The 27,519-nt window shown below is 45.1% G+C and overlaps 1 protein-coding gene across 5 annotated transcripts; it reads left to right on the top strand.

Moving 5' to 3' along the window:
• On the top strand, window positions 1–27,519 carry SLC14A1 (solute carrier family 14 member 1 (Kidd blood group)). Of its 5 annotated transcripts, none has more exons than XM_037508587.2 (11): window positions 1–88; window positions 233–334; window positions 6,126–6,185; window positions 11,044–11,200; window positions 11,786–11,975; window positions 14,277–14,405; window positions 16,327–16,519; window positions 19,159–19,306; window positions 19,503–19,637; window positions 23,925–23,974; window positions 25,421–27,517. In XM_037508587.2, exons 4-11 carry the CDS (start codon window positions 11,065–11,067, stop codon window positions 25,592–25,594), a joined length of 1,155 nt encoding a protein of 384 aa, XP_037364484.1. In that variant the 5' UTR covers window positions 1–88; window positions 233–334; window positions 6,126–6,185; window positions 11,044–11,064; the 3' UTR covers window positions 25,595–27,517. The 5 variants fall into 5 exon arrangements, with proteins under 5 accessions (XP_037364484.1, XP_054550044.1, XP_037364485.1 ...); XM_054694069.1 differs by lacking the exon at window positions 1–88 and adding an exon at window positions 97–151; XM_037508588.2 differs by lacking the exon at window positions 1–88 and adding an exon at window positions 97–157.

The following is a 27,519-nucleotide window of genomic DNA, read 5'->3' as shown; positions in this document are numbered from 1 at the left end:
GTCATGCGTCAGAGGGCAAAAGGGCTGATCAACTCTATGACTTCACTCCCATCACCACATCCCACCCAGCACAGGCCATAAGACCTAGGTAAATCATCACCCTCTACTCAAATACGCCCCTTGATTCAGGTGTTGGGAGAAAATAAACAAGGTTGGGGTGAGTGGGAAAAGGACGATACCTGCTTTATCCTTCTCTGTCTAGACCCTACTTCTCACATTTTTGTTTTTCCAGAATCAACGCCTCAGTTGGGAGAAGACCACACTAGTGCCATGAAGCTGAGTTCATCCCTGGCTTCTTTTGCTTGGAAATAAAGTCAATGGGGCGTTTCTCCAAGTAAGCATTACGAAGAGTTGAGACTTGCTATGTCTTACTAAAAGCAAGGGTTTGTGATTCATTACAAACCCTTCTTGTTCTATCATCATTTTAAAATTTGAATTTTAAATAAGAAATTGACATTCTTAAAGTTTCAAACAGCTATATACAAAGAATAATAGTACTATAATATAGTTGAATATATATACATATATATATATATCATTTTCTCTACTCGTTTAATTTTGAATAAAACATGGAATCAGATGCCTTCTTCAATGCCAGGATGCAGTGTCAGAGGTGAATTCTCCTTATCTATAATGGCCTCCCTGCACAATTGCATTTCCTAAGTCACTGTTATTAGAGTGGGGATCGTGAAAGCTCTGGTATGAATCTGCGGTCACTTAAATCATGAGTTCAATTTACCACCTCAAGAAGTTAAGGATGCAACATGGTCCAGCTTTAAGACATGTCTGAACAATTCGCTCTCTAGGTCCCTCTGCCTTTGGCCCCCACCCAGCCTTGATGGATGCCAACAGCAGAGACAAGGTAGGGGGTGGGTGGAGAGTTGAGAGCCAAGAGATTGAATCTCTCTCTAGCTTTTGGCTGCCAATTGAAGTAAGGCCGGGGCATTTCTGAGAACCATGAAGAGTCTTTTAATCAGGCTGACCTGACAAAACTGTGTAGCCAGCAGACATTAAGCCTCCAGTTGGGACAACTGTGAGGTTCCTGAGCCAGCTGCCCCCTGCTCAGCCTCGCTTTCACACATCCACACCACTCCTTGCAGCTTCTTGCTCCATTAATGCTGGCTCTGGACACCATGCTCTCTGCGAGTAACCTGGATCCTGGAGGTCTGCTCAAGAGGTTCTCAGGCCATCCCGTTCAACCCCTAGGGTCTCATGCCTTTGCAAGACCTTTGAACCCTTGGCCAGCCCCTGATCCAGAGCAGTGCCAGGCCGTTCTACCTTCTCTTTCCAGCCCAATTATCCAATAAAGTTTGACTCCCCAGGCTTGGGGCCAATATCATGATATCTAAGGTGAAGAAACAATCTAATGAGTTGTTAATTACTCTCAAGAGGTAATCAGGAAAACAGGGCCACGCCAGTCCCCAATTCTTGTTTTTTCCCTCAAATTCAACCTCTTCCTCAACCTAGTTTAAAGAGATCGGAAAGATTTTCCTCCTCCTACCATTTTCCCTGTTGTCCCTCATAGGGTTTTTTTTTTTTTTAATTCCTGAAAAAACAAAAGCACCAGCAGAACCATTGCTTGCCAGTATGGCCCTTTGCACCAAGGCACCCCAGTGCCCCTTTCCTCAAGGTGTGTTAATGCCAGCTGCGGGAGTTTTGTTGCAATAAATATGTATATGCCTAGGATGTCAGTGTGCCACTTAGACATGGTGCATTTGGCAGTGCACAACCTGCACACCCAGCTGTGGACAACAGAGGCCTACATGAAGGGCCTTACACTGACTTGGGCTTAAAATGAAAGCTGGAAAGAAGGTGATGCATGGTGAGCATCAGATAAGAGCAGAAAGTGCAGATTCTTTCCTCCTTTCTCTGTGTGCAGCAGGAACAACCAGCTATTAAATGGAGCTGAATGATTGAACAACCATGTTAAAGAGCTAAAAACACAGGTGTCTCGATGCCTCCTGACATCATGCATCTCCATTCTCCCCTGGCAAGTGCAAGCGGTGGTGGGTGAAAGCCGATTGCACTGCATGCCTGTTTGCCCCTTGGCCCCTCAGCTAGGGAATGCCACCCACAAAGAGCACCCCCGGGGGGCATTCTGGGTCATTGGGCTCTCTTTCGGTGCCTTTTTTGTCTGGCTGTTTACCAAACCAAGACGTTGTGAGCTCAGAACACACCACAGAGGAACGCTGTGTTCCGGACTCCGTCTTTGCTTCTCCCTTTGCAGAGGGGACAGGAATAAAAGACTGAGGCTGTTTTCCCCTTAGCTGTCTCTCTCCATTTAGAAAGGCCCTGCTCAGGATGCAGGAGAGCTCTCGCAGCAGCCTGTCCTGGAGAATTCCCGACTGTGGGCCTTGCCCGGTTACACTTGTAGTGCAAATTATTTATAAACTGCCTGTGCACAGAGCAAGAGCATGCAGAGACCCAAATGAAAGAGTTAGAATCACTTCTGAGCCCAACATCACATACTTAGAAATACCTACAGACGCAAGGTGTTGTACAAAAAATATTTAGATCATGATTTTTACTTTATTATAATTAGTCTTTCTCCTGGTCCCTTATTTAGGTTTTCTAAATTCCATTGTGCAAAAATGAAAAATGATGTAAAAAATATATAAAATAAAATATATTAAAAATAATAATAAAGTGTTAGAAACCAAAAAAAAAAAAATTTAGATCATTATCCTTTGTTTCCTTCACCATTTCCTCATCTAGTTCTTAGTTCCTATTTTATGAATTTCCACAAAACATTTCTGGGAAGAAAAAGATCTGTTATGAATAAAGAGAACTTGTAGACCCTGACCTTGCTAGTCTCTTTAGCCCAGGTAGGACCTGGACGCGTAGCAGACTGCGGCAGGCAGGGACTGTGGTCACCTGGGCAGTGAGGATATGGACATAAGGGCCTGTAAGATCTCAGGCATGCACCGTGGACAGGAGTCTGCTAGAATTCCAAATACAGGAGCTAAGAAAGTGCTGTAAGAATTTTGGCAGAGTGGATAGAAAGAGAACTTTCTGGAGGCAGAAACTCAATAGAGAATATAAAAGAGGAGGGAAAACTAGTATGTTCAATTGTGACTGAGCCAGCTGGAGGGTGGAAATGAGTTCAGAGAATAAGGAGGAGTTTGTGTGGCTGGGGGAAGGAAGGTGAAACACTCAGCAAATGCTACTTGGTAAATGATATGGGGGGGGCGGTGCTGGAGAAAGAAGTGAGAAAAAGTCACTAAATTGTGCTATTAGGGCTATTTAATAGCACCCACGTGTGCTCTCATCACTGGGTAATAATAACCTCATCCCCAGCTCAGGGCTCTCTCCAAAGTCACAGCTGTGGGCAGCAGCAGCCCTTGGCGTCTTGGGCTCTTGCAGTTAAAGATGAGACTACAGAAGCCAACTACTGGTTCAGGTTCTTACCAAGCGGTTGTCTCTGTCCTGATGGGGCCGGGAAGAGGCTTTTCCCTGGTTCAAGCCAGAGGGAACCTTTGAGAAATCCTCGAGGACAAACCAATCCTGGTGGAAGGGGCAGACGCTGGAATGATGGCGCCTGCACCTGTCAGGTCCAGTGTTACACAGACCGTCACAAACCCTCACCACAGCCTTACAAAGGCAGTTGTGCACTTTACAGTGAGGAATCAGAGAGGGTGAGTAGCACCTAAGGACACACAGGAAGGGCCACAGTCAGGATTCAAGCTCAGGTATGGCTGGCTTGAAATTCCAAGTGCTTTGCACTGCCTTACACATACCATCAAGCAAGGCTGTGACCCCCTGGAGAGGCCAGGGAGGAGCATGGAGGAGGTGGTTCTGCCAAGACTTGAGACTCAACTCTCAGCCCCCGACCAGGCCGCTGAGGCACAAGTCTGCAGGTGCAGTGTAGCGGGGGCTTCAGGTTGAGTTCCATAAACACATGTTGATGGTTGAGTGAATCAGTGAATTAACGAAAGGCAACCATTAGACAGAAGCTGGAATATTGGACGGTGCTAGAGTACATCAAAGTATAAACTGCGATGTGAGGGCTTGGACCAGTCACTTAAAACATGCAAGCCTCCATCTCCTCATCTTCAAAACAGGGATAATGGGATTTGCCTCTTGGGATTGTGATTGATGCTTAAATGACTAAAGTATATGAAAAAAAATTAGCACGGTGCCCAGCGTGTGGAGTAAATCCTCAGCCACTTGCACAGTCCTTCACACCGCCATGATTACCGCTGCACAGGATGGTGGCACATGTACATAAGCAGCTCTTGCAAACATTAGCCCGTTCCTCCCATCCCTACACCAGGCCCACCGACTGTTGCGATTCACTTTTCTCCTTCAGGGTAACCCTCGGAGGTTATTTTCTCTTTAACAGGAAAAAATAAATTGGAGGGAAATTTGCCTGAACCTCAAAATTCTAACGATGAAAGTGGACCCGTGCCTCCCCCCCAGACACACACAGAGGGGTGCTTGGAGGGAGGGTCCCCAGAGGGCAGGGAACCCTGTGGTTTGGCAGGTGTCCAGGGGGTGGAGCCAGAGAGTTGCCGGCTGAGCTCGAGGCGGCCAGGGCTCCTGTGGGCGCGCAGGCTGCAGACGCAGAGGAGGGAAGACCCAGGGCTTGTTTGTTTAATCCCGGTGCTCATAAAGTGCCCCAGTCAGAGTTCTGCCACAGCAGAACGAGCCACAGAATTGTGGTTTGAGAAGAAAGGGGACGAATGGGGTTTACCCCCTGAATTTTTGGATTCCTCTGCTCAGAAGGGTTTGCCTCCTGACTTGCAAAGGGCAGCAAAAGACAGACTCCCGACTGTCCTGGGCGTCTCACCTGGAAGAGGGACGTTCCAGGGAAACATTTCTCCTTTTTGATCTCCCCCTCACTAGGGAAAAGGGCAGGTTAGTTTGCACAAATTGTATCCTCCTGGTCCTCCCACCTTCACACCACGCCCTCGGGGCTTTCGGATTCCCCGCACCTGTGCAGAAGGTGGAATCTCAGAGACAATTCCACACTGGGAGCAGGCGCTGCGGTCCGGAGTCCACTGTGTAGCAACCTCGCCCTCTGGTTTTAAAGAGTGACTCTCTTGATACTTTTTAGTTACAAACCTTCCCCCAGAATATTAGAGGGTGAGGGCAGGAGCTGGAGGAAACAGCCTGGAGAAGAAGATGAACTTGCGTGGGGTTATCCCTGGGCAAAGCCTTCAGAACTCTGCGGAACCATGGAAAGTTCTTGGCCTGGTATCAAGAACACACACAGAGAGAGAGAGAGAGAGAGAGAGAGAGAAAGGGAGAGAGACATCAGGTACAGGACAGGGCACCAGTTCCCCAGCAATGCTTTGGCACTGGTGACAAGTGGGAGGAGAAAGCCAAGAGCAGGGACATGCAGAGTGGGGTTCTGAGTATAAAGCTGGTCAGTGCCTCCCTGCCCGCACTATCTCCCCGGCACCCTCCCTTTCACTAGAGCCGCCGGGGCTTTATCAGCCAGTGCCTTCTGCCACCGGGAAGCCAGCTGGAGTGTGAGTACCCTGCTCATTTTTATTCATTTCCGCTGTTCATTCTGTCTGTTTAGTCCTTTCTCATTTTTCTGTTTTTGCTTTTTCCTTTTTTTTTTTATTATGAGGAAATACATTTCAGATGGTGGGAACTGAGTAGCAGCAGCCAGGTCAGGATTCTGGTAGACGGGAAAGTTATTTCTAAGCCCTTGGGAAGCCACAGGCTGCGTCCTGGAACTTGAGAACAATGTCTGTGTTCAGGGTGCCCGGGCAGGGGAAGCTGCACCTGGGCACCACATGGGCGCAGGTTTCGGCAAGGTGGCCGCCTGATGTGGCGAAGTGAGTCTGAGGTCATCCACACTGTAGGAGTTTCGGGCTGTGTGCTTGAAATAAGCAAAGTTGGAGACTTTTCAGTATGACTCAAAAAAGAGTGGGGCACTGGGCAAGGCCCTTCCAGTGAAGAATTATGGCCCTTTCTGCGTGTGCTGTCACGCCCAAGGGAGGGGAGCGCTGACGGTCACAAGGAAGCCACCGTGTCGGCAACTTCTTTGCAACTGCACTTGCAGTGTGGAATTCAGACCCCAAGGCTCCTAGGAGCGGTGTGTTCCGAAGAAAGAAGTGTTTAATTCAGGAGACAGGAAGAGCTGACAGCATTTTCTTTGTTTCTGATTACAGCTTTAAAGAAAACTGAGCCCTTCCTACTACTTAAATCAAAAACTGCCTGAATAGATCATTGTAAGTACCAAATGAACGTTAATGCTAAAAGTCTCTTTATTATGATAAGAGCATGAATGTTTAAATGATTTCTTGTCTAGAGCTAATACTGTATTTTTAAAAGTGATAGTTGAGACAGAAAATTGGAGACTTTCAGGTCTTTCCAAATGCGCAAATGCCTAACATATGCTGGCAATAGTATGCTTTAGTTCATATACCTAAATGGGAAATGTTTGGTTGAATTGAAATCTTGAAATTGCCTCGTATTGGGATGATGAGTGCTGTTCCTTTTCACTAGTGACCTGGTTATGAAAGCTCCTTGGGTACAGCTTCCAGAATTTTCTTGGGGTGTTCACTTCAGCCCACCCCAGGCTTTGTTGTGGATAGGTCAGTGAGACAGGAGAGTGAGGCTCATTGGAGTAAGAGTCACTGCTGCTGCAAGGGCAGGGGTGAAACTGGGCATGGCCTGTGTGATCACTCCCCAGCCCAAGGTTATTTCAAGGTGGCTGAAAGACAGTCCACTGTATTACTGGTCCCTAGTGCCCTTGGAGACCTGGCTTTTGGAAGTTGCTCCTCATTGTCTGTTGACTTGAATTGACTCCTGGGTGGCAATAAGTTACCTGGCTTCAGGCTGGGAGACCAGGAACCACAGGCCTCACCTGTTCCATCAGCTGACTCTGCTGAGTGATCTTGGATGGTCTCCGCTGTGAACCTCGGTTTTCTCTTCTATAAAATGAAGGCCTGAATTATGTGGTCTCAAAAACCCCACCTAGCTCTCAAATGTTTCCAACTCTTGGTTCTAAGATATGTTTATGTTGCGCTCAAGGATGTCAATTTCAAGATGTGTGTGACTGGGGGTAAGGCAGGAGCGTGAGGGGGCAGAAGGGTAGACATCTGCTCTGACGGAATGTCATAGTCCCCACTTCTTCCTTTTATCTTATTTTTTTTCATAACTTGTATTAGATGAGTCCTATCTCACCGTGGGTTTCTTAATGTTTTTCTTTATCAAACGGAAATATATTTAGCGCCACCCAAAGACATGTCAGCTTGGCACTTAACTGGTCCGTAGTTAACCATGGATAAACCACACATGCCAACAATTTGTCTCTAAGACACGGCAGTCATATTTTCCACAACTTTGGATTTTTCTGAGTCACCCCGGTAGAGTAAGTTTTCAGGTTTCCAAGTAAGCCAGTAGACGAAAATAAAAATGAAAGAAAAGGGTGAGGGAGGAAAAATTGCCCAAGATAACTTTTCTGAAAATTCTGAAAGAATGATATTCTTGGAATCAGTGGAAGTTTTAAAATAAGAAAAAGAAAACTTAGAAAAAGCTGCCATGCTTGAATACAACTAAGAACACCCAAAGTGATGTCCAATATTTAAGGATTTATTAATATACACAAAAAACCTACCATTTAACTGTCTCTTGTGGTCTTTGCCTGCTTTAGAAGTCTGACTTACTAGCATCTTAGGCAGAAAACAGCCCACACCTGCCCTCCCTCACAGGTGTGAAGAACAAGGCTGAGGGGAATTCTTTGTGGAGTTGTTAGCAATTTGCCTTGAGCACTGCGGAGCCAGAAGCCCACCCCTTCCTCTGGCTTCAGAACCGCCCGCCCCCTGCTAGAAAACAGGGAACAAAATCTGTGTGCTGGGTCTCTATTCAGGAGAGTTCGCCACCATTTTTTGGTTTTGTTTCAAGCAAAATTAAATGTTCATTTTCTGTAACCAGCTAATTGTCTCTCTTAGCTGATGGAGAAGTCGCCTCCTCTTAATGGTTTCTGTCCGGGGTGACAGCTCCTCGTCCCAGGTACCCACTGAGCTCACTCCAGCCTCCTCCTCCCCAGCCTTCTTGCTTCTCCTATGTTCCTGAGAGCCAGGGAGAGGGTCCTGCTGATTCATGTATTTTTGCCCTTTGTCATGTATGGAGAGAAAGGAAGAATGAATGGCCGGTCTTTGATTGGCGGTGCTGCTGATGCCCCTCATGGTCCTCTTTGGACACATCCTTTTGGAAATAAAGCTGGTAAGGGAGCATTCAGAGGCTTCTCCTGGCTAAACGTGGCCCTGAGCCATGGGCCTCCAGATCAGGTATGCTTCTTCCACGCCTCCTCTGTCTCTGGGATCCCGGGCTTGTGCTCCAAGCTCTGCTGTGTCTCTTGTGAACAGAGCCTGGGAGGAGGTTCCTCAAGTTCTGCTGAGCGGTGGAGCTGTGGGCTGCACAGGGGGCTTGCTCCAGAAAATCACAGGCACTCTTGCTTCACACAGGATCACAATTGCAGCTGCGGACAACCCAGAAAAGCTAGAAAAAAGTAGTCTGGGATTTACATTTATCCTGCTTCTATTGCATTAGAGTTTTTTCCTTTTATTGTCCTTTGTTTTTGGTTGAAATTTAATGATCTACCTAGCGGGGTCTGAGAAGTTTGAGCATCAGTATGTGGTGCCTGTTCCATAGTCCTGCACTGTACTCCCAAGTAGGATGTGCATGTTCTTAAAATTCCCTAAAGAGATGCAAATCACCTAAAGGTGATAAAATTCTAGGGTGAACTGCAATTTTAAGTCACAGGCTCCTCCTCATTAGTTCTCCTGGGTGAGCTCTCCAGCAAGCAGCCAGGGCTCCTAGAGGCTCTTGAAGGGCTCAGCTATTCAGGATAAATGATTCCTGGGGTACAGCAGCAGCTGCAGCAGCCATCTATCTGCCCAATCCATAAGAAGACCTCTCTCTAGGACATGATAGCCCCACAATCCATCCCAATCAATATGTGGATATTGAAGTGACAAAAGGCACTAAGCCTTCTACATGTTGATGGGTGGATTCTGACAAAAATAGTTCAGTCTTTATTTAACTTAGTGTGCATTGGCAGGGAACTCAGGTCATTCAGGTTCTATATCATGTCAGGCCAGTTATATTATCAAGTTTTATATCTGTATCTCCCAAATCTCTTAGGCGACGGTATCAAAACCCTCAAAAATAAATCAGTGCTAGAGACTTGGCGCACATGAGCTTTGCTCCCTGGGGAAACTCATATACCTAATTGCTTCTGTAAGTGCTAGAAGTGCCTTTTAATGTTTTCATTCAGTGCTGCCTCGGCGGACCTGATCTGCTCACTTAGAGAAATTCGGGGCAGGTGTACCTGAGCTCCTGGTCGTTGCCTGGCTGAGATGCCTTTCATTAGTTGATATGACTTTGAAAAGCTGAGGGAGGGGTTTTTCAAATATTTTCAGTTACGAGGGTTAAAGAGGGAAATACCTGGGGAAATAAATTATAGCCTGAATAATTATAGCCTGAAAATAAATTATAGCCATCACTTATGCCGATTGTGAAATAATTACCGATTGTTTTTATAATTGCTTAATAATACAAATAGTTTATGGGGTCAGCTGAGCAAAGTTTTGGTTTCTGACCTCCAGCAGCTTTCAATTTAACAATTTCTTAAAAGTTTCATTAGAAGTCACACAAATGCTGATTATGTAACATTATTTTTGCCAAAACTAAATGCGGTTTGTCCAGAATATCTTGCATGAATGGCTTCTGCTTTGTGTAAAGATTAATGGTTCACCATTATTTGAAAACAGGATGGATAACGGGCAGTGAAATAATACAATTGAAGTATAATCATTAATCAAACATCAGTTACCCACATTGATTTTCTGCTCTGGGATTAATAGAAAGCAAAATTTGGTTAGTATTAGGGACCAAAATATACAACTTTGTTATATATTAATAATTATTTGTTGGCTATGGTGAACAAACCAATGGTGGCACCAAAAATAGCAGAGAGAACTCCTTGTTCACAGCCTGGTCCAGGGGAGGAGCTGGTTGTCTGTGTGGCCTTGGGTATATCCTTGGTCACATCTTATCTGCCTGCAGCTTCATCATTCCACAGGTCTGCCCTCGGAGTCTGATGGTTTTGGGGCTCCCCACTTCACACTTACCTGGCTGTGCACTTGGCTATTCTTGCAACACGTGGTGGTTTGGTGGTTTGGTCATTATCCTTCACCCGACACTGGGATTCCTACACTGTATTCTTTTGTATCCACAAGGTGAAACTTCCATTTTTGTCAAAAGGGTAACATACCCTGGTGATGTGAGTACTTTCCTATTACACACTTATCATGAGAATTGAATGGTCTTGTAGTGAACACAAATGGAGGTGATATCGTTCATAACCTAGTTTCTGTACCTTTGCCTGTTTTTAAACATTCAAATAACAAATTCCAAAAATACTGTTTGAGGCAGTTGCCTGATGCAGAGACATATTCAAGCAACCTTTGGCTTAGAGAACGTGTGTGAGGACATTCTTAAGCTGTTGACACAAAAAAACCTTAATTTTCTTCCCTTTCAAAACTTCAAATATAAGACCTTTTTTGTGAAACAAAAATTTAATTTTAAAAGCTGCTTGTCTCAGTCTCTGATTGTTCGGCATTAGTGATGGGGCCTTTTCCTGACTGACCTGGGCATCTTTTGTCCATAGCATGAAGCGTAAGCCCTTGACCTTAGTTCTGTCTATATTATTGTCTGAACTCTTTATGTACAACATGTAGATGCCCAATAAATGCTTGTTGATGCATTTATCATTAATGTTGATGCATTTATCATAAATGCATGTAGATGCCTGATAAATGCTAGCAAATACACTTTATGAAATTAAAGACCAGATTCTTCTCATGATAGCATTAAAGACAGTGATGACAAAAGTAATATGGGATTTGGGTTTGGGTAATATTGATCTTTTAGGAGGAAAACGGTGCCTTCCGAGTCCCATGGAATGTCATGGTCCAGAAGGTGCCTTCGAACTTATCCTCTGTGGCTATTGTGACCAGGCCAGTGCTGGACTGACGTGTCCTGCATGAGGGTGTTTATAAACTCTGTTCTTTCCCCAAGGAGCCAGAGGGGGAGACAGCCATGGAGGACAGCCCCACCAGGGTTAAAATGGACCCAGAAGAAAACCAGGTTTCGCCATGGCAAGGGAGAAGGTGCCTCCCCAAGGTGCTTGGCTATGTCACTGGTGATATGAGAGAATTTTCCAACTGGCTTAAAGGTATTTATGCTTCCACCTTTGGCAAGATGGGAGAAGTGGCTTTTGGGGGAAATGGCTACCTGCGTCTTTTACTCATATCTTAGTTTTGTCCCCCTGCCTTTTATGGATCCCTCTCTTCTCCATTTTTTTTAACTTTTCATTTTCTAACCTGCAGTCCTCTTCAGTTTTTTTTTTAAATGGAGATAGTGGTCAGAGCTAAAGACCCTGCGCACATTACAGGAAGGCACTTCGTTCTGTCTCCGTTCTCAGTTCAGCTAGTTCTTAAAAACTGAAATTTTACTGCTAGGAGTAATTCATTCCTTTGGCTTCAAGTCTGTAGCTCTGGGCATGGTAAATACGTGTGTTAGATGCTTTCTGAAACTGACATTCTAGAAGGGACAGCATAACCTAAGTGGATACTTTCAGGAAACTGGGTGCCACTAAAAGGCAAAGCGTTCAAAGAAAAAAAAGCTTCAAGGAACATCAAAGACTAATCTTACCTTTATCAGAGAGGGTTTTGATATGTTTCCTCGGGTGGGCCCTGGGCTGGGGAAGGAGCACCATCGCCTTGCCGCTTCCTAGCCCTGCCCATCTCATGTCTTCCAGACAAACCCCAGGTGCTCCAGTTCATGGACTGGGTTCTTCGGGGCATCTCGCAAGTGGCATTTGTCAACAACCCCATCAGCGGAATCGTGATTCTGGTGGGACTCCTGGTACAGAACCCCTGGTGGGCTCTCAACGGCTTTGTGGGAACAGTGGTCTCCACCCTGACAGCCCTCCTGCTCAGTCAGGACAGGTAGGCATGGCTATCCACACCGGCTCGACTTGCTTCTGAGAACACAGGCACCATCCAGCACTCGGGCAGCAGCGATGAAGCCCTCTTCCCATGCCTAGGAGAAGCTACCTTTATTCCATAGCACTCTTTATGTTTGCTTTTTAGTCAGAAGACAGAGACATCATTTATGGCTGCTTATTCATGGAACTTGAATAAGCAACCAGGGAGACAGACACAGAATCTCATGGAGGCATATGGTATCCAGAACTTAGCTACATGCAGTTCCCAGGAGAGGGACTAAAGGGGTCTTCTTTAATGATTGATTAATTATTTATCATCAGCCTTTTGTTTGAGCAGTAATGCACATGAATTCATGAAAGTCTTCGTGGTTTAAACACCTTCATTAAATCTTGTTGACACACTTAGCGAATTCATTCATTATAGAGGAGCTCAGCTTTTAGAGAGAAAAACTCCAAGTGAGCACATTCTGACTTCAGATGTATTTGTGTCTTGTTCAAGTAACAACTGCTCTATGAGTTGATCTGTCATGGAAGAAATGATGATCTTGTTCCCGCCAGTGGGGTGGATGTGGCTCCTGACAAACCAGTTCCTTCAGAGGCTGCCGTCCAAGGTGTCCAGGATCGATGCCTAATCCCTAGTGATGGCCATTGCATGATTAAATTCTCTCAGCTTTTCTGTAAATTGCCCCGAGGAGGTTCTCAGGAGAGTCAGCCAATGCTCTACTTCCCATCATGTCCGAGGCACCTGGTATTCTCTGTAGAGGGTGACTTTGGATCTTAGATTAAACCCTAACCCGATGCATGTTAAGAAATGAGCTTTCCAGTTAAGAGGTGGGTCCAGAATTGTGCTGTCTCAAATCCTCCTTCATTGCTTCACTCTAATTATTGACCCATTTTCCTTATCAGGTATTATTTAGAAGAGAGGCCATAGTTACCCGTGTTTATTTCCAAACCTCTTCTTTCCTTGATCCTAAAGGGGACCCCATTAAGACAACAATCCTCTGCTTGAGGTGAAGACACATTGTCCTGTGGCTGCCATTAGGGCACCCCACCACTTGCGGACATGGTCAGTCGTTCATTTCCTGTTGATCAAATTCAAGGATTAACTCCCCAGGTTGAGAGGGTAAATCTTTGCAAAGCACTCCAGTGTCATCAGAGCCAATTTCTGGAGGGCATTATTACTTCCTGGGCTAAACCAACACACATTGCCTCACCCCCCACACATCTGAAGGATTATTTTAGGGAGACAAAGGGCTTTTGAACAGGAGTCCCACCTCTCTGCTCTCGCCCAGATAAATGGAAGTGACATCATCTCGCTGTGGCACTGGTGCCTCCCACTCCAGTCAGAAGCCAATTAGAGGCTCTCACGCCATCCAGTCCCACCCTGCGGCATGGCCTACCTCCTCCTCCAGTCCTGCGTGGTCCCCACTCAGCCACCCCAGTCCCCACTCACCATCTTCATGTGGGCCCACCTCCTCCCCCGCAGACTTCAGCCTTGGGTGCTGGGCCCTTCATGGTGCTCAGAACCCTGGAGGCCTGACTTGTCAGCCTTGGGGTTTACTCTGTGGAAAGTGTTCCTTCTCTCATCCTGGGACTTCTAGTTCCCAATTGTGAAATGGAAACCCATTGGCCAGAAAAAGAAATGTACCCATAAGACAACTTTTAGAAGGGAAGTTAAATGCTGAAAAGCAAAAAGAGACCCAAGGGAAAATTAGGTGCATAATACTCACATAATTAGAGTACTTTGCCAAAGAAAAGAAAAATAATTGTTTTTCTCTGCAACAACTTGGAAATGTGTATTTGAAGACAGCAAAATGGAAGCACAGACAGATGTATGCTAACTTGAGCCCTTAATGTTTATAAGTTCAAAGACACTTAAAAGTGAATTTCCTCTTCAAGAATCTTACATCTTGCACCAAGAAAATCAGACTTAGGAAACAGCTTCATCTAAAAGCTCTATTCAAGTCAGCAGCCTTTAATGATTTAAAAGAAAGAAAAACTTTGCAAAGGAAAAGCTAAAAGGAAGCAGAACAGGTTGCCTTGCTAGTTCCCCTTCCTCTCCTAGATGCTAGAATTCTATCTTTAGCTACGACGCTGTGTAGGAGGTTGCTTTTTATGCACATTTGTATTTTCATCTCTTGTATTTTTTCATGTTTATAAGTGTTGGTGTGCTACAGCTCTAGGGTTTAAAAGAAATGTCTGAATAGAATCTCCTTGCCTAATGGGAGTCTGATGTGGGAGCTCCAAGTGTCATTTACGCGCAAGCCCACAAGGGCCCCTGTGCTGTGCCCCTCATCCACAGGTCAGCCATCGCCGCGGGCCTCCACGGCTACAACGCCACGCTGGTGGGGATCCTCATCGCCGTCTTTTCTAACAAGGAGAACTATTTCTGGTGGCTGCTGTTCCCTGTATGTCTTATGTCCATGACTTGGTAAGTTGCAGCTGGTTTTCAAAATGCATTTTACAACAATGGTTGGGGAGGGCAGCTAGGGAGTTGCTGTTACAAGTTTTGGTTTTACAAGATGAAAAATGTTCTGTGAATGCATAGAGGTGATGGTTCTGCATGAGAAGGGGCTCACAGCCACTAAACCACACCTTATAATGATTAAAATTTTTTATGTATTTCTCCACAATTTTTAAAAAATTTAGCTTTCAGATTTTGCCTGTTGGAATAGCATTAAGACACTCGATGCATTTGGTCCTCCACACATGCCTCATATATGCTCCCCCCCCCAGTTGATGTCATTGGTCTGGGATGTTGCTGTGAGTGTTAGTTTTCAGGGCTCCCCAAGCGTTCTCAAGCTCAACCAAAATGGACTGCCATGCCTGCCTGCATCAGTGGTCCCCGAATGTGTAACTGTCTGGAAGGACTGCAGGACCTGCTGCTCCCCTGGCCAGGGTTGCTGACTCAGTCCATCTGGGAGTGAGGCCTGGAGTGTGCTTTTCTTTTTTTTTATTTTTTAAAGATTTATTTATTTGTGCATATAAGAACTGGGGAACAGGCCAGAGGTGTGGCGGCTGGGGGTGGTGAGAGGATTCACCAGAGACAGAGCTGGGAACAAAACAGGCAGACTGATGAAATACACTGCCGAGGGGAGCAGCGGGCAAGACAGAAGAGGTCTGCTGCACCATGTGGGTCATCTCCTTGGCCAGGGATTGAACTCGCGCTGCAGTGGCTGCGGACTGCTTCATAGTGCTGCTACTTAACCCCTTGTGCCACCAGGGAGGCCCCGGGGTGTGCTTTTCTAACAAGGTCCTGGGTGCTGCTGATGGGGCTGACCCAGGACCCCCACTTTGAGAACCACTGTGCCTTTATGAACCCTTACCCCACTTGCCCTTCCCTTCAAAAAGAGACTTAACTGAATTCAATAACTTTTTTTTTTTAACCTAAGTCCTTGAAACCAGTCTCTATGCTGATATTGCCTGAAGTCTTTCTTTGGAGGCAAGTATTTCCTCCTCACTATAGAGTGTTCAGAGTTAAAATATTAAGAGCCATGCAGACGAGAAGCAGAGTCTGCTGTGGACAGTGTCTGCAGGAGGGCTGGGTGCACATCAGGTGTGTGGAGGAGACCTCCCTGCCTGCAAAGCCCATCTGCTCAGGTGGGAGCTTCCCACAAGCTAGACCAGGCTCCTGGGCAGGAAGCGTGGCCTGCAGGGACTCCCCATTCACCTCAGGGAATCTGACCTTAAAGTGATACCTCCTTGATGGGGTCATCAAGTGAGCTCAGGAGGGGCCCTGAGGCCATCTAACCCAAACCCCGAGTTCACAGACAAGGAAACAGAAGTGTGACTGGCCCACGGTCACACCGTTGGACAACTGCTCAAGGACTGACCTTTCAGCCCCTCTGAGTTTAAAATTTTTCTCCTCAGGCCCACACCACTTGTATCCTCTTTAGACAATTGTTTCTCTTTTTTTTCCAAAATAAATATATTGGCAGAACGGATATATAATTTTAAGGTGGTGGTTGCTTCGGCTGGGGAGAGAGGGGCATCGAGCACATAGGTTAGACAGGAGTGCTAATATGTATTTGGTGTTGCATTTCACATGTCAGAAATGCTTCAGAAGTATCTTTACAACTCATGCGAGCAACCCCTGAGTGTGATTTTTCAAAAGCCAAATAAACTAAGAGTTGACTTTTTACTAAATAGAAGAATTATTCTCTGACAGGATTTGCCCCAGGATATGGGTTGGTTGTGTTCATGCGTGTGTGTGTGTGTGTGTGTGTGTGGTGTGTGTGTGTAAGTTTGCAGTGTAACACTTGCTCATGAAACAAAGCCCCTCCAGAGTACAGAGATTCATTTTGTCACCCTGGCTTGTCACCTGCATGTTCATCTGTGGTTATTGTTTCAAGCCCAATTTTCTCAAGTGCGTTGAGCTCCGTGTTCTGCAAGTGGGACCTCCCTGTCTTCACACTGCCCTTCAACATGGCGTTGTCAATGTACCTTTTGGCCACGGGACATTACAATCCATTCTTCCCAACCAAATTGTTCACACCTGTAACCTCAGTCCCCAACGTCACCTGGTCTGACCTGAGTGCCTTGAAGGTAAGACGCACTGTTTCCTCACCCTCTGCTCTGAAAGACACCCCCTGCTCAAGTGGTCACAGGCATCAGAGCCCGATAGGGACTCCGTGCCAGGCTGGCTTGGCTGCCTGCATCTTGCCGTCTAAAGCATTTCTTCTGCTCCAAGGCCTTGGGATCGAAGGGATTTTTAAAAACAACTAAATAGATTTGGTCAAAGTTACCTGTTCGCCCCTCTGCTTCATATCTTTCATACTGACTCCAGAGTGTATCTCTGCAAGTCAGACACTGCAAACTCAGACCTGTTTTGGGTGGGTGTGCTGCGGGCCAGCCCTCAAGGCAGGGGCTTGCCGCCTGAGTTAAGTCTCCTCTGATTTGCCTCCTTCAGATCTAAGAACTGCCTGCTTCCGGTTAGATCCTACTATAGAACCTTTCTCGTTTGCATTTTCTTGGGGTCCATCTCATAAAATGTGTACAGTAGCTCAGGGTTCTCAAGTTTTGCTAAACATCAGAATCACTGCTTTTTAAATACCAATACAAGCTCCATCTCAGACTCCCTAATCATATTCTCTGAGAGTGGGGCCTGGAGCCCTATATTAACAAACTCCCCAAAGAATTGTGATGTCGCCAAAGTTTAAGAACCATTAACATATGATATATACCATGTATCTCTTTACACATGTGCATAGAAAGAGCACAATATTTTTTTAAACCTGGTTAACCCAAATAAAATTCCAGTTCTTTCTATTAGTATTTATTTAATAGGTTTCCTTAAGGAATTTTTGTTATTAAAAACAAGAAAACACTTGAAATCAGAGGAAAACCAAAGAAAGTTTATTTTCCTAGTGTGCAAAAAGACAGTCTTCCAGTCATGGAACTTTTTGGGGGGTGGTCTTTGCCAAATGATCAAAATATATGTGGAAAACTCAAGTAGCCCTCTACTTAGTCTCTTACCCAGAAAATGAATGGGAGTATTTGGAAATCACTCAGAAGAAAAAATCAAATGCTTATTAGAACTACCCATGAAAAATGATACTATAAAATAGTATTAATTGATCTGTCTAAAACTGCACTGTCTGCTACAATAGCTGTTAGCCCCATCTGGCCTATTTTAATTTAAATGAAAATTAAAATCAAATAAAATTTATAATTCAGGTCATTAGCTTCATTAATCCCATTTCAGATGCTCAATAACATGTGACTAGTGTCTGCTGTATTGGACAACACAGCATATTCCATCATAATGGAAAGTTCTATTGGACAATGCTGATCTGGGAAGGTGGGGTGTCTCTTGTCCTCCTCACTCTCAACCTTCACCCCCTCATCAGCAACTTATATCCCATCTCACCCAATCCCCTCTTTGGGCTATAACAGAGATAGTTCTGCTGTTCAGTTTTGAAATAATAGCCTAAATAGTCTTTGGCTGTCCCTGGTCTAGTTCCCAGGTCTAGCTGAAACAGGACATGATCTTGTGTAGATATGAAGATCTATATGGACTGGAAGAATTTAGGGCCCATCTGGGGACCCTGACTGTGCCGAGCAGTACCCTACTGCCTTTGGAAGCCAATGTTAGATCAGCTTATTGTAAGAAGGAAGGAAACATTTCCTTGTGCCAAACCTGGGCCCTTTTACCAGGCTCACTACCTCCCAAAGTTCCTGGACAAATAATACATATATGAGCTGGAGAGATTGGAGGGAGCACTATGGAGAAGTGGAGAAGGCATTTTTCAGTAAATAGCCTTGGTCAGAAGGGAACTAACTTGGATAATGATGCCTACCCTGATGCTATCAGAAGTATCGTTATAAAGAATTTCAGGTTTCCCCCACTATCCAAAAGTAGAAAGTTTCTATTTGGTATGATGTAACAGATTACTTTGGGGATCTGGGAATGCGCAGAAAATTTTCTAGAGAAATGAATGGTAATAGTGTTCCCATACCCCCAAAATAACCTACCAAATAATACCTATCTGAAATATCTTATTTTTGGATGAGTCAAACTTGAGTTAAGCCCTGAACTTCCTGAGAACTGCCATTCTGTGAACACATTAGCTGAATTCAGGCCCCAAACAGAAAGTAGAATTGTGATATTCATGTGTATTTTTCTATTTTAAGGATATCTGGGCTTTAATGCATATTTTTGTTAACAAGAGAAGTGGAGATATGGTCCTGATTCATGAACTTGTCAACAGTTGCTTCTGAATTGTGGATAAGCCAACTTTGTGTCTCTGGCCTTAGCTTTACTACAAAATTGAGAGGGAGGAATAAAGCTTCTTTTGACCATAAAGATGCATTGATGTATTGGCCTCGGCACTGATGGACAGATGAAAGCAATCGAAGTGTGAGTGCTGGTCCCTGGCGTCCTCACAGTGAGGGACAGGGATCTCACGCTGGGAGTTTATCAGCCACTAAAGCCAAGTGTCAGCCAAGCCGTAGGTCAGTGAGTGAAGGGGGTAGCTTGAGAAAGTATGCACCAGGGAAGGGCCAGTGTATCTCCCCAAGTAAAACAGAATGACTGGGGTGTTTCTGTAGTTAGAGGATGTGTTTTTTAAATTAGTGACACTGTTCTTGAAAGATAAGAGTCTCTGAATCTGCATGTGTTTGTGAGTGTCCTATGGGTTTCTGTTGTTGTTTATATGACCTCATTTTCTAAATCATTTTTGCAGTTGTTGAAATCCCTGCCCGTGGGCGTTGGTCAGATATATGGCTGTGACAATCCGTGGACAGGGGGCATTTTCCTGTGCGCCATTCTGCTCTCCTCCCCGCTCATGTGCCTGCACGCCGCCATCGGAGCGCTGCTGGGGATAGCGGCAGGTAGTCCAGGCACCAGTACCAAACCCAGAGCCCCTCCTCCGCCCCTGCATCTTCCCAGGCATGTCTGAACCTCAGTCCTTTCTTGAGGTCTCTACTTCCAAGTTCTCCTAAGCTCCTCCCACTGCCCCTCCCCCTCAAACCCCTGCATCACCCTGCCCTTGGCCCCAGTTCTGACCCCTCCTGCCTTGCCTAATAGGACTGAGTCTCTCATCCCCATTTGAGAACATCTACTTCGGACTCTGGGGCTTCAACAGCTCTCTGGCCTGCATTGCAATTGGAGGAATGTTCATGGCACTCACCTGGCAAACCCACCTCCTGGCTCTGACCTGCGGTGAGTGTCTGTGCATCTGTGGATGGGAGGAGGAAGAGCGAGCTTGTTTGTGACTGTGGGATTAAAATCAGGGACTTTATGAGAAACTAGAGTTGGGGTCCTAGTTTGGGCTCTGCTAACTAAGACTGTGACTAGGGCAAGTGGCATCCCCTCTGGGAGGATTCAAGACTGCTCTGCCTGCGTCATTGGTTATTGTGAAGACAGGAGAGACTGTTGAGTCATATTAACCAATTTACAATATGTGTGTATATTTGGGGGATAGAAACTTAACCTGTGATCTTTATACAAATTGTTTGACCTAAGAAACTCAAAGGAAATAGCTAAATACAGTCATTTCCCCTGGTGGATCATGCAGTACTACATGTGGCCCGCTGAGAATCACATGAATTCAGTTAATTCACTGTGATCAACCATGGGTGTGCATCAGAATCACCTGGCAGCCTTGTTAGAGAGATTGCTGGGCCCCCACCTTCCTCATTGGAGGAGGGGGACTTGTTTGCATTTCTAAAAAGGGCCAAATGGTGCTGATGCAGTTGCTCTGGGGACCACCGTTTTAAAAACTCCCGTAGTAATCCGTTCTGACCCTGGTCTCCTGTGTCAGAGCTAGGAGGGGTTCTGCAGATCTCTACTCCATTCTTACTTTACTCTTAGGGTTCTGAGATCAGAGAAGTAAAGTGATATGCAAGGTACCTACTTTGCATTAGGGGTAAATGCAAACCCAGAATCCACATCTACTGACCACCTCAGAGCTGCATCCACCATGCTCCTGCTTCTCTTTAGTAACAGTCAGGCCCTCAAGTGACTTGGATTTGAAAAGCTAATGGGTTTTGCAGGCCTTTATAAGGGAAGGCTCATTCACGCACATCCTCTGGCATCCCTAATTCAATACAAGTGAAAGTATTTAAGTTAAAATGCTAGGGTAATGGGAATGACAGGCTCTGGAGGCGACAAAGAGGTGGTGGAATGTGTAGATATTGTTTCTAATATAATGGAAATATTTGCCTAGTGTCAGCTTATCACCAGATTAATCAATCCAAGGTATCTGAACTGTGGGATGAGGGACCACTGTCAGGATGGACTCTGGCAGTGGGTTGCAGGATCAATGAAGGATTCCTAAGACCTGATTTAATTATGGCTTTCCAATGCTGTAGAATGGTTAATTTAAAAAAGTTGCAGTGGTGTTGCATTTGCATATCATTTTGATTTCTGTAGTCATGCGGCTATTTTATCTAATAGCCCTGTCAAGACCTTTTGCTTCTTCTCCAGTGTTTATAAACTTAGGGCAAAAGAGGTGGTGATGGACAGGTTATTGTGGCCACCTGAGCTCAGCTGGGTTAGAATCTATTCTGAGATTTGCTTGTGGTTTTAAACCTTTATTTGGGGTGTATATACCTTATATTTGTGTTGATAGTTTCACTAAATCTACATTAACTACTCATGATATCACCTGCACACTATGAGGAAGAGCTAGGGGTATTGAAGCTTTGGCGTATGCACAGTTCCTGCATACAGGAGACCTAGTCCAGGGGAGTCTGAGAGAATAACCCTGGGAGACCACCCAGAAGTCTGGAGCAGAACAAGAAGACAGCTACAAGATTCTCTGGGAGACATTACAGTTAGAATCACCCAGAAACATCACCTAGAAAAGGTGGCTTTCCTATAAGTCCTAAAAATTGAGAGGAAGAATTATATTTGGTGGCGGGGGCAAGGGGTTGGTCCAGGCCTGATCACATCCTTAAAGATCAAGCAGGAGCTGTTTTGGCCAGTCATTGATGAGGTATTGACAGACCAGGAGGGATGAAATCAAAGAGGTTTGCAGACGTGTTTCCCCAAAGCAGAAATATCTTCATTATTTCCTTTGTTATTAGAAGGAATACAAGTTTATCGTACAAAACAAATTCAGTTAATACTGAGGCGTCTAAAGCAGGAAGTAAAAATACACCCTCCACCCTTCTCCCTAGATAAAATTTTTTTGCTGCCTTCTCTCAAGTATCCTGTGATGACCTTGGGTCCACTTAGACATCCGGGCTAACCCCCATCTCGGATCTTTAGCTTAGTCACAGCTTTAAAGTCTCATTTGCCATGTTCAGATTCTGGGGGTTCAGACATGGACATGTTGGGGGATAGTTATACCCACCATGCCTAACTCCCTTTGGAGAGAAAACGTTTTCTTTACAGCACAGTAAGCAGATTGAATTTTAAGAGTGCAGACCCTGATGCCAAAATCCCAGGTTTGTTCATTTTCAATGCCAAATGTACCCCGCAAAGGCTCTCCCAACTACCCCTGCCACCAACTGTGCACGTGCCTGTCTCATCCACCCTGGCACTGTCAGTCTTTTTTAATCTTAGAATATGTATTTTTGAGCCAAACTTCCAGCCCCTCTCATAAAGTAAAAATGTAATCTCGCATGTAAAATATCAGTGGCAAGTTCCAGCTTGCCCACATCACCCTGATACTACCAAACAAAAGACCAACTTTTATTTGTCAGCCAAAGTAAATAGATAACATTTATTGCAAAACTGCTCTTTTAGTTCAGATAAATGGTTTTATCTGGAAGAGGACTTAGGAAACTTGATTAGAACGTGGCAAGGCTGCCTTTCCTCTAACCCAGAGACTCTATATAGCCAGGGAATGCCTGTTATTTTATCAGTACAAACTGTGAACATATTTATCTTTTCCATGGTTGGGTTATCACAGTGGGACTTGCACAGGGCAGTTGGTAGAGGAGAATATTGTTCACGAAGAACTGAAATCCAGTCGCCCTTTGGCTTCCAGCATGCCATCAGGGTCCTCACCTGCAAACCACGGTGTACAGAATTCCGCTCCCACTCTGAGGCTTTCCTAGTCTGACAAGTCTTAATTGGCACTGCTAGAGCATCTGAACACTCCTGCTTTGGAGAGAGAAGTGGCTCAGAACTGGAGATTCTAACAGCATACCAGTGAGACTTGAGTGCCAAACATGTTCAGAAATGCAATAGGATTTAAAATGAGAGAAATGGCATGAAGGTCTCGTATGCTGAGGAGAGGCATTATACAAGAGCTGACAAGAAAACAGGGACACAGTGTCCCCAGCATTGAGCCAAGGGTCAGTGAGTGGTTGTTGAATGAATGAATAAAATAATGAAATTGCCAAATCCAAGCAGAGACACTCTCCCCACGCCAGCTATCACATCCTTCCACTTGAGCCATGTCTCACTGCCCTGGTGACAGTGCTGAGTTCACAGCAGCTCTGTGGAAGTATGTGACTTCAGGTGAGATTCCTCCCCTCCTTGTAAAGCAGGTCTTCTAGTTGCCTTTTTGTGGGCGATGAAGCTGGATTCCAACAAGTTCAGTGATTTGTTGTAGAGCAAATGAAATGGCAGGCTGGGATCTGAAACCAGGATCTTCCGGTAGCATGGTTATCAGATAGGAAGTTAAGTATACTGCTCAACAGAAAAATAGCCAGATGATAAGGCAAAATATTGATAAGTCTATAGTAAATCAGAAGCACAGGGTTTCCCTACTTTGGGTCTCTGGCCTTAGCATTACCAACCGCTGCCCACCACCCCCCGTCCAAGGCAGCAGATGTGACTTGACATGAAGACTACATGGTGAGTGTGTCTAGTTGTGAGCACTGTGGCCAAGCACCATTAGATGAACATCACCTTTAGGCTGCTTCTCTGAGCCCCCTCTTCAACCAAAACAGATCATTTGCTAGTTGAGATCTTTGTTTTTGTTGTTTGACATTAAAAGTCACATACATTCAAATTACTCTAAGGTTCATTCTCAAAGTAAATTAAAATATTAATTCTTTGACCTGCATGCCGATTTTAGGGATATTTGGTAAAATGTCATGGAGAAAAATTCCAAACTTGCATTCAATTTCTTCTAACCTGAGTTGACTCCCTTATGTTTGTATACCATGACTCTATGTAACTGAGTATTAACCAGTAATATGAGAACCCCACATGTAGAAACGTTCATAAGTTTTATTTTAATTCAACTATGCTTGGGTTAAATAAGATAGTTTACCTGCCACAGAAAGCCTTAAGTATTAATAACAGCAACCAAACAGCAACCAGAGAAAAACAAGCTTCACTAAATACTTACTGTGTAGCAAGTCCTGCCAGAAATATTCCTATTCCCTCCACGTCAGTCCCTGCTAACCCTACACTCAAACTTGTAACCAGGCTGCTGGGCTAGCTGGTATGACATGGAAGCATCCATTCCAGAGGCAGAAAGCAGTCTCTCCTATAATGAAAAGTATACCTACTAAGCATTGTTCTTTCCTCCTTTTTTTATTGTAGCCCTGTTCACTGCGTACCTTGGAGTCAGTTTGTCACACATGATGGCTGTGGTGAGTATGCGTTCATCTTGCTTCATCAGCTGCATGACTGATCGGTTTTCAATTATATGGAAATCATCCTGAAATCCACCTGGGTATCCCTAGCAGGATCCATGACCGTGATGACTGCTACTGCTGGTCCTACAGCATCACAGCAAATTTTAGTCCAAACTCCAATCACCAGGCTTGCTAAAAATATCAGTACTTGATTGAAAGAAGCAGAACATAGGCTGTATAATATGTTATGTTCATACTCTTGAGGGTCAAGAAGTTGACTCTAGAATATCTTTCACATAAACAGAACATCAGGACTAGATAGTAGTTGAGAAAGCAGAACAGAGAAGGAAAAGGGATAATTGGCTAAAGACTAATATTTTTTTTAAATGAAGTCAATAGTTTTTCACAGCCCTTAGTATTTTTTTTTTAAAACCTGGTCAGTCATTTGTAACTTATTCAGATCCGTGTCTCATATTTTACAGGCAAAATCACTGTGTGGCACCTGCCATTCCTTATTCCTTTTCAACGCTCTACTGCCCTTGCACCTTCTTCCCTCCATGAGGAACCCAGTATCACCTGCTCTAGGATCCCCATCTCCCAGTGCCCTGAACTTTTTTTCTGTCTTCCTTATTCACCACTGCAGGTGATGCAGGGCCAGTTTCTGATAGTGCAACCCATGTTGATGTGCCATGGCTGCTAACAGGCCAAGATGGTACCTTATATGGGAGGATCCTTCTGGAGATACAATATCTATGGTGCAGAGACAAAGCCCCATTACAGGCACGATGGGAGGGGGCCCTATGCATCCCAACTAAAGTTCAGACATCAGTCCATGAGCCAGAATCAGCTAGCAAGATTTTGAAAAATCCAGATCCTTAACTCCTGTTCCTTGACATTCCTGATAGACTAGATCTTTTATGGTGCTTGAGAATCTGCATTTTACATTCCTTTACATGATTCTGATGTTCATGAGATTTGGGGACCTTCACCTCCAGAGGTCCACGCCTAGAGCCAGCTCTAACTAAGAATATGGTGTATGTACAGAACTGCATGAGTTGCCATGGACAGCACAAAAAACCTACCCTCAAGAGCTTAGAGTCTGGTGGGAGCCAGAGAGAAAAGAAGCCAAGCAAGTAGAGTCCAAAATCTAGTCTAGGAGGGTGAACTAATCACAGGCGGCCTTGTGGGCGTGATGGGCGGTCGGGAGCTCTTGGTGCCTTGCTGAGTGTCAGCTGTATGCCTAGTGTCAGCATGGCATATCTGGTGTGGAAAGTCTGAAGGTATGAGAGGGAGGGAAAGATGAGGCCGAGATAGAACTCTAGAAAATGGATGATGACGTTTCAATCGCAAATGCTGGGAGTCTTAATCTCTGTGGACTAAGCTCAGCCCCTGGGCTGAAGGGTGAGGGGCAGCACTTTGTATGAATCAGCTCAAGAAGCGTGTGCTTGTGTCTTTCCCCAGTTCGGACTGCCAGCTTGTACCTGGCCCTTCTGCTTGGCCACCCTACTGTTCCTCTTGATGACCACGAAAAACCCCAACATCTACAGGATGCCTCTGAGTAAAGTCACTTACCCTGAAGAAAACCGCATCTTCTACCTGCAAGCCAAGAAAAGGATGGTAGAAAGCCCATTGTGACAGCAGCCACCACCCATGGCCATGGTCACCAAGCACCTCTGACTTCCATGCCAGTGGGCTGCAGGATCTCAGCCAACCATCATTTTCACTAATGTCAACTTTCATACTAACCCATTGGTGATCTGTTCTTATGCTCAAATTGTATTTTTCTTTCAGCCTCGAACATGTGAGCTACATGTCCAGCGAGGCATTCTGGTTATGGAATGGTAAACTCCACTGGGGCGCTGGCACTACGGCTGTAATATATGTGTGAAGTTAAAATGCCCCAACAGAAAGGGGAAGTGAGACTAGAGCTAGTTATTGTATTTATTGATAATCGTGGCTTGATGGGCTAGTGACATTAACAGTATTAAAAATTAAGCCCTACACACCAACTAAGCCTTACGTGAATGGAACTCCTGGTCACAAAATCAAAGTCAACCAACAACACTCAGATAAGCAGTTAGGGTGTTAAAATCGATGCCAGTTATACATTACAGCGATGGTTGACGCGGTGGAGGCCGATCACTGAGCTGGTCCCTGTCCTTAGCAGAAGGGCATCGAGGTTGCTGCTGCGGGCGGGCACTCTTTTGGGAAAGGGTTGGGTTTGTTCAGGCTGACAGAGCTGCAGGAGGAAGAAGGGATTGTACCAGTCAAGATTATTCTGTATTGACACTTTTCTTAAATAAGCAAAAGAAATTTTGAGTGGTCATTTTTTTCTCCTTATGAGAATGGATTTGTTTTTCGGTAAGTTCCTGGTTTAACCTGTTCCTAGATATTTTTATAAAACGCTACACATGGCTATTTTTATTTATTCCCTAAGTTGATTGTGGAAATGTCATGAATGCAGAGAATCAAGCCATCTACATCGAGAGCCCCTTAAAGCCACAATTTCAATTTGTTTGTGGCTGTCTTATATGTTACAAGCACTGAAACTTACAGTCAGATTGCTTCTGGTATTTAGAAGTTGTTGAATTTCTTTACAAAATTCTTTTCTATATATGTATGTTAGTTTCACTTGGGAAACAATGGTATTTGAATCACCAGAAGTAGTACAGGCAAAGGATTCCCGTTTTTGTTTTTTTAACTTAAAAACGATCAGTTCTAGAAAGATTCTATAACAGAACATGTTGGAGGAGATGGAGAAGTCATCATGCTCATCACCTTCCTCTTCAGTTTGCTCAGTTTGGTATTTTGGAGGATCAGGGAAGGGAAGCAGCGGAATCCTGAAGGTTTTACCCCCTTTGGGTTTGCTGTGCTCAGTGCAAAACATACAGTTTGCTGCCTGAATAACCAGGAAAAGGAAAGTAAACCTACAAAAATCTCAGGGAGAGTTCACTTGTTTTCTCAGGAAACATTGTTCACATTATAAAACCCTGGGTCCAAAGCCTTTGGACACCATCAATTTGCCACTTTGATAGATTCATTCATGTATATTCCTGTGGAAAAACCAAAGGTTCAGTGTGTGAACTGAAATCTTCCTTGTGAGGGAATTTGTGAGGCAGAGTTGCAGGGGAAACAAAGAAGCGACATAACCAAAGATAAGCCGGGTGGAAAATCTGGGCCATGGGTGTGTGGAGCAGACTCCAAGGTGGCCCCAGTCCAACTGCAGAGTGGCGTGTTGGGGTGTGCACTGCACACCTGTGTGCACACGCCACTTTATAAATAGGATCATTTAAAGCATTGTACAGGGCCTCCCCGGTGGCGCAGCGGTTTAGCACTGGGTTACGAAGCTGCCCGCAGCCTCTGCAGAGCTGGTTCGATTCCCGGCTGCTCCCCGGCCACCGGAGGAGGGTCCCACATGGCGCGCAGACCCCTCCTGCCGCCCGCTGCTCCCCTCAGCAGTGTACCTCGGTCCTTCTGCCTGCTCTGCTCCCCGCTCTGGCTCTGGTGAATTCTCTCACCCTCCCGCACTTCTGACTGTACCCAGTGCTTGTATAAATAAA

Source organism: Talpa occidentalis, unplaced genomic scaffold, assembly GCF_014898055.3.
Source record: "Talpa occidentalis isolate TD23 unplaced genomic scaffold, MPIMG_talOcc4v2.1 talOcc4.13, whole genome shotgun sequence".
In the NCBI taxonomy this organism is placed as follows: Eukaryota; Metazoa; Chordata; class Mammalia; order Eulipotyphla; family Talpidae; genus Talpa; species Talpa occidentalis.
This window is presented reverse-complemented; position numbering and strand designations above follow the sequence as displayed.

What these genes read in the sequence shown, in the direction of transcription:
- SLC14A1 (XM_037508590.2), top strand. Translation starts at nt 8,103, where the DNA reads ATGAATGGCCGGTCTTTGATTGGCGGTGCTGCTGATGCCCCTCATGGT. An exon ending in TGTCTTATGTCCATGACTTG is followed by an intron (nt 14,406 to 16,326) that starts GTAAGTTGCAGC and finishes TATTGTTTCAAG; the next exon opens with CCCAATTTTCTCAAGTGCGT. An exon ending in GCTGCTGGGGATAGCGGCAG is followed by an intron (nt 19,307 to 19,502) that starts GTAGTCCAGGCA and finishes CTTGCCTAATAG; the next exon opens with GACTGAGTCTCTCATCCCCA.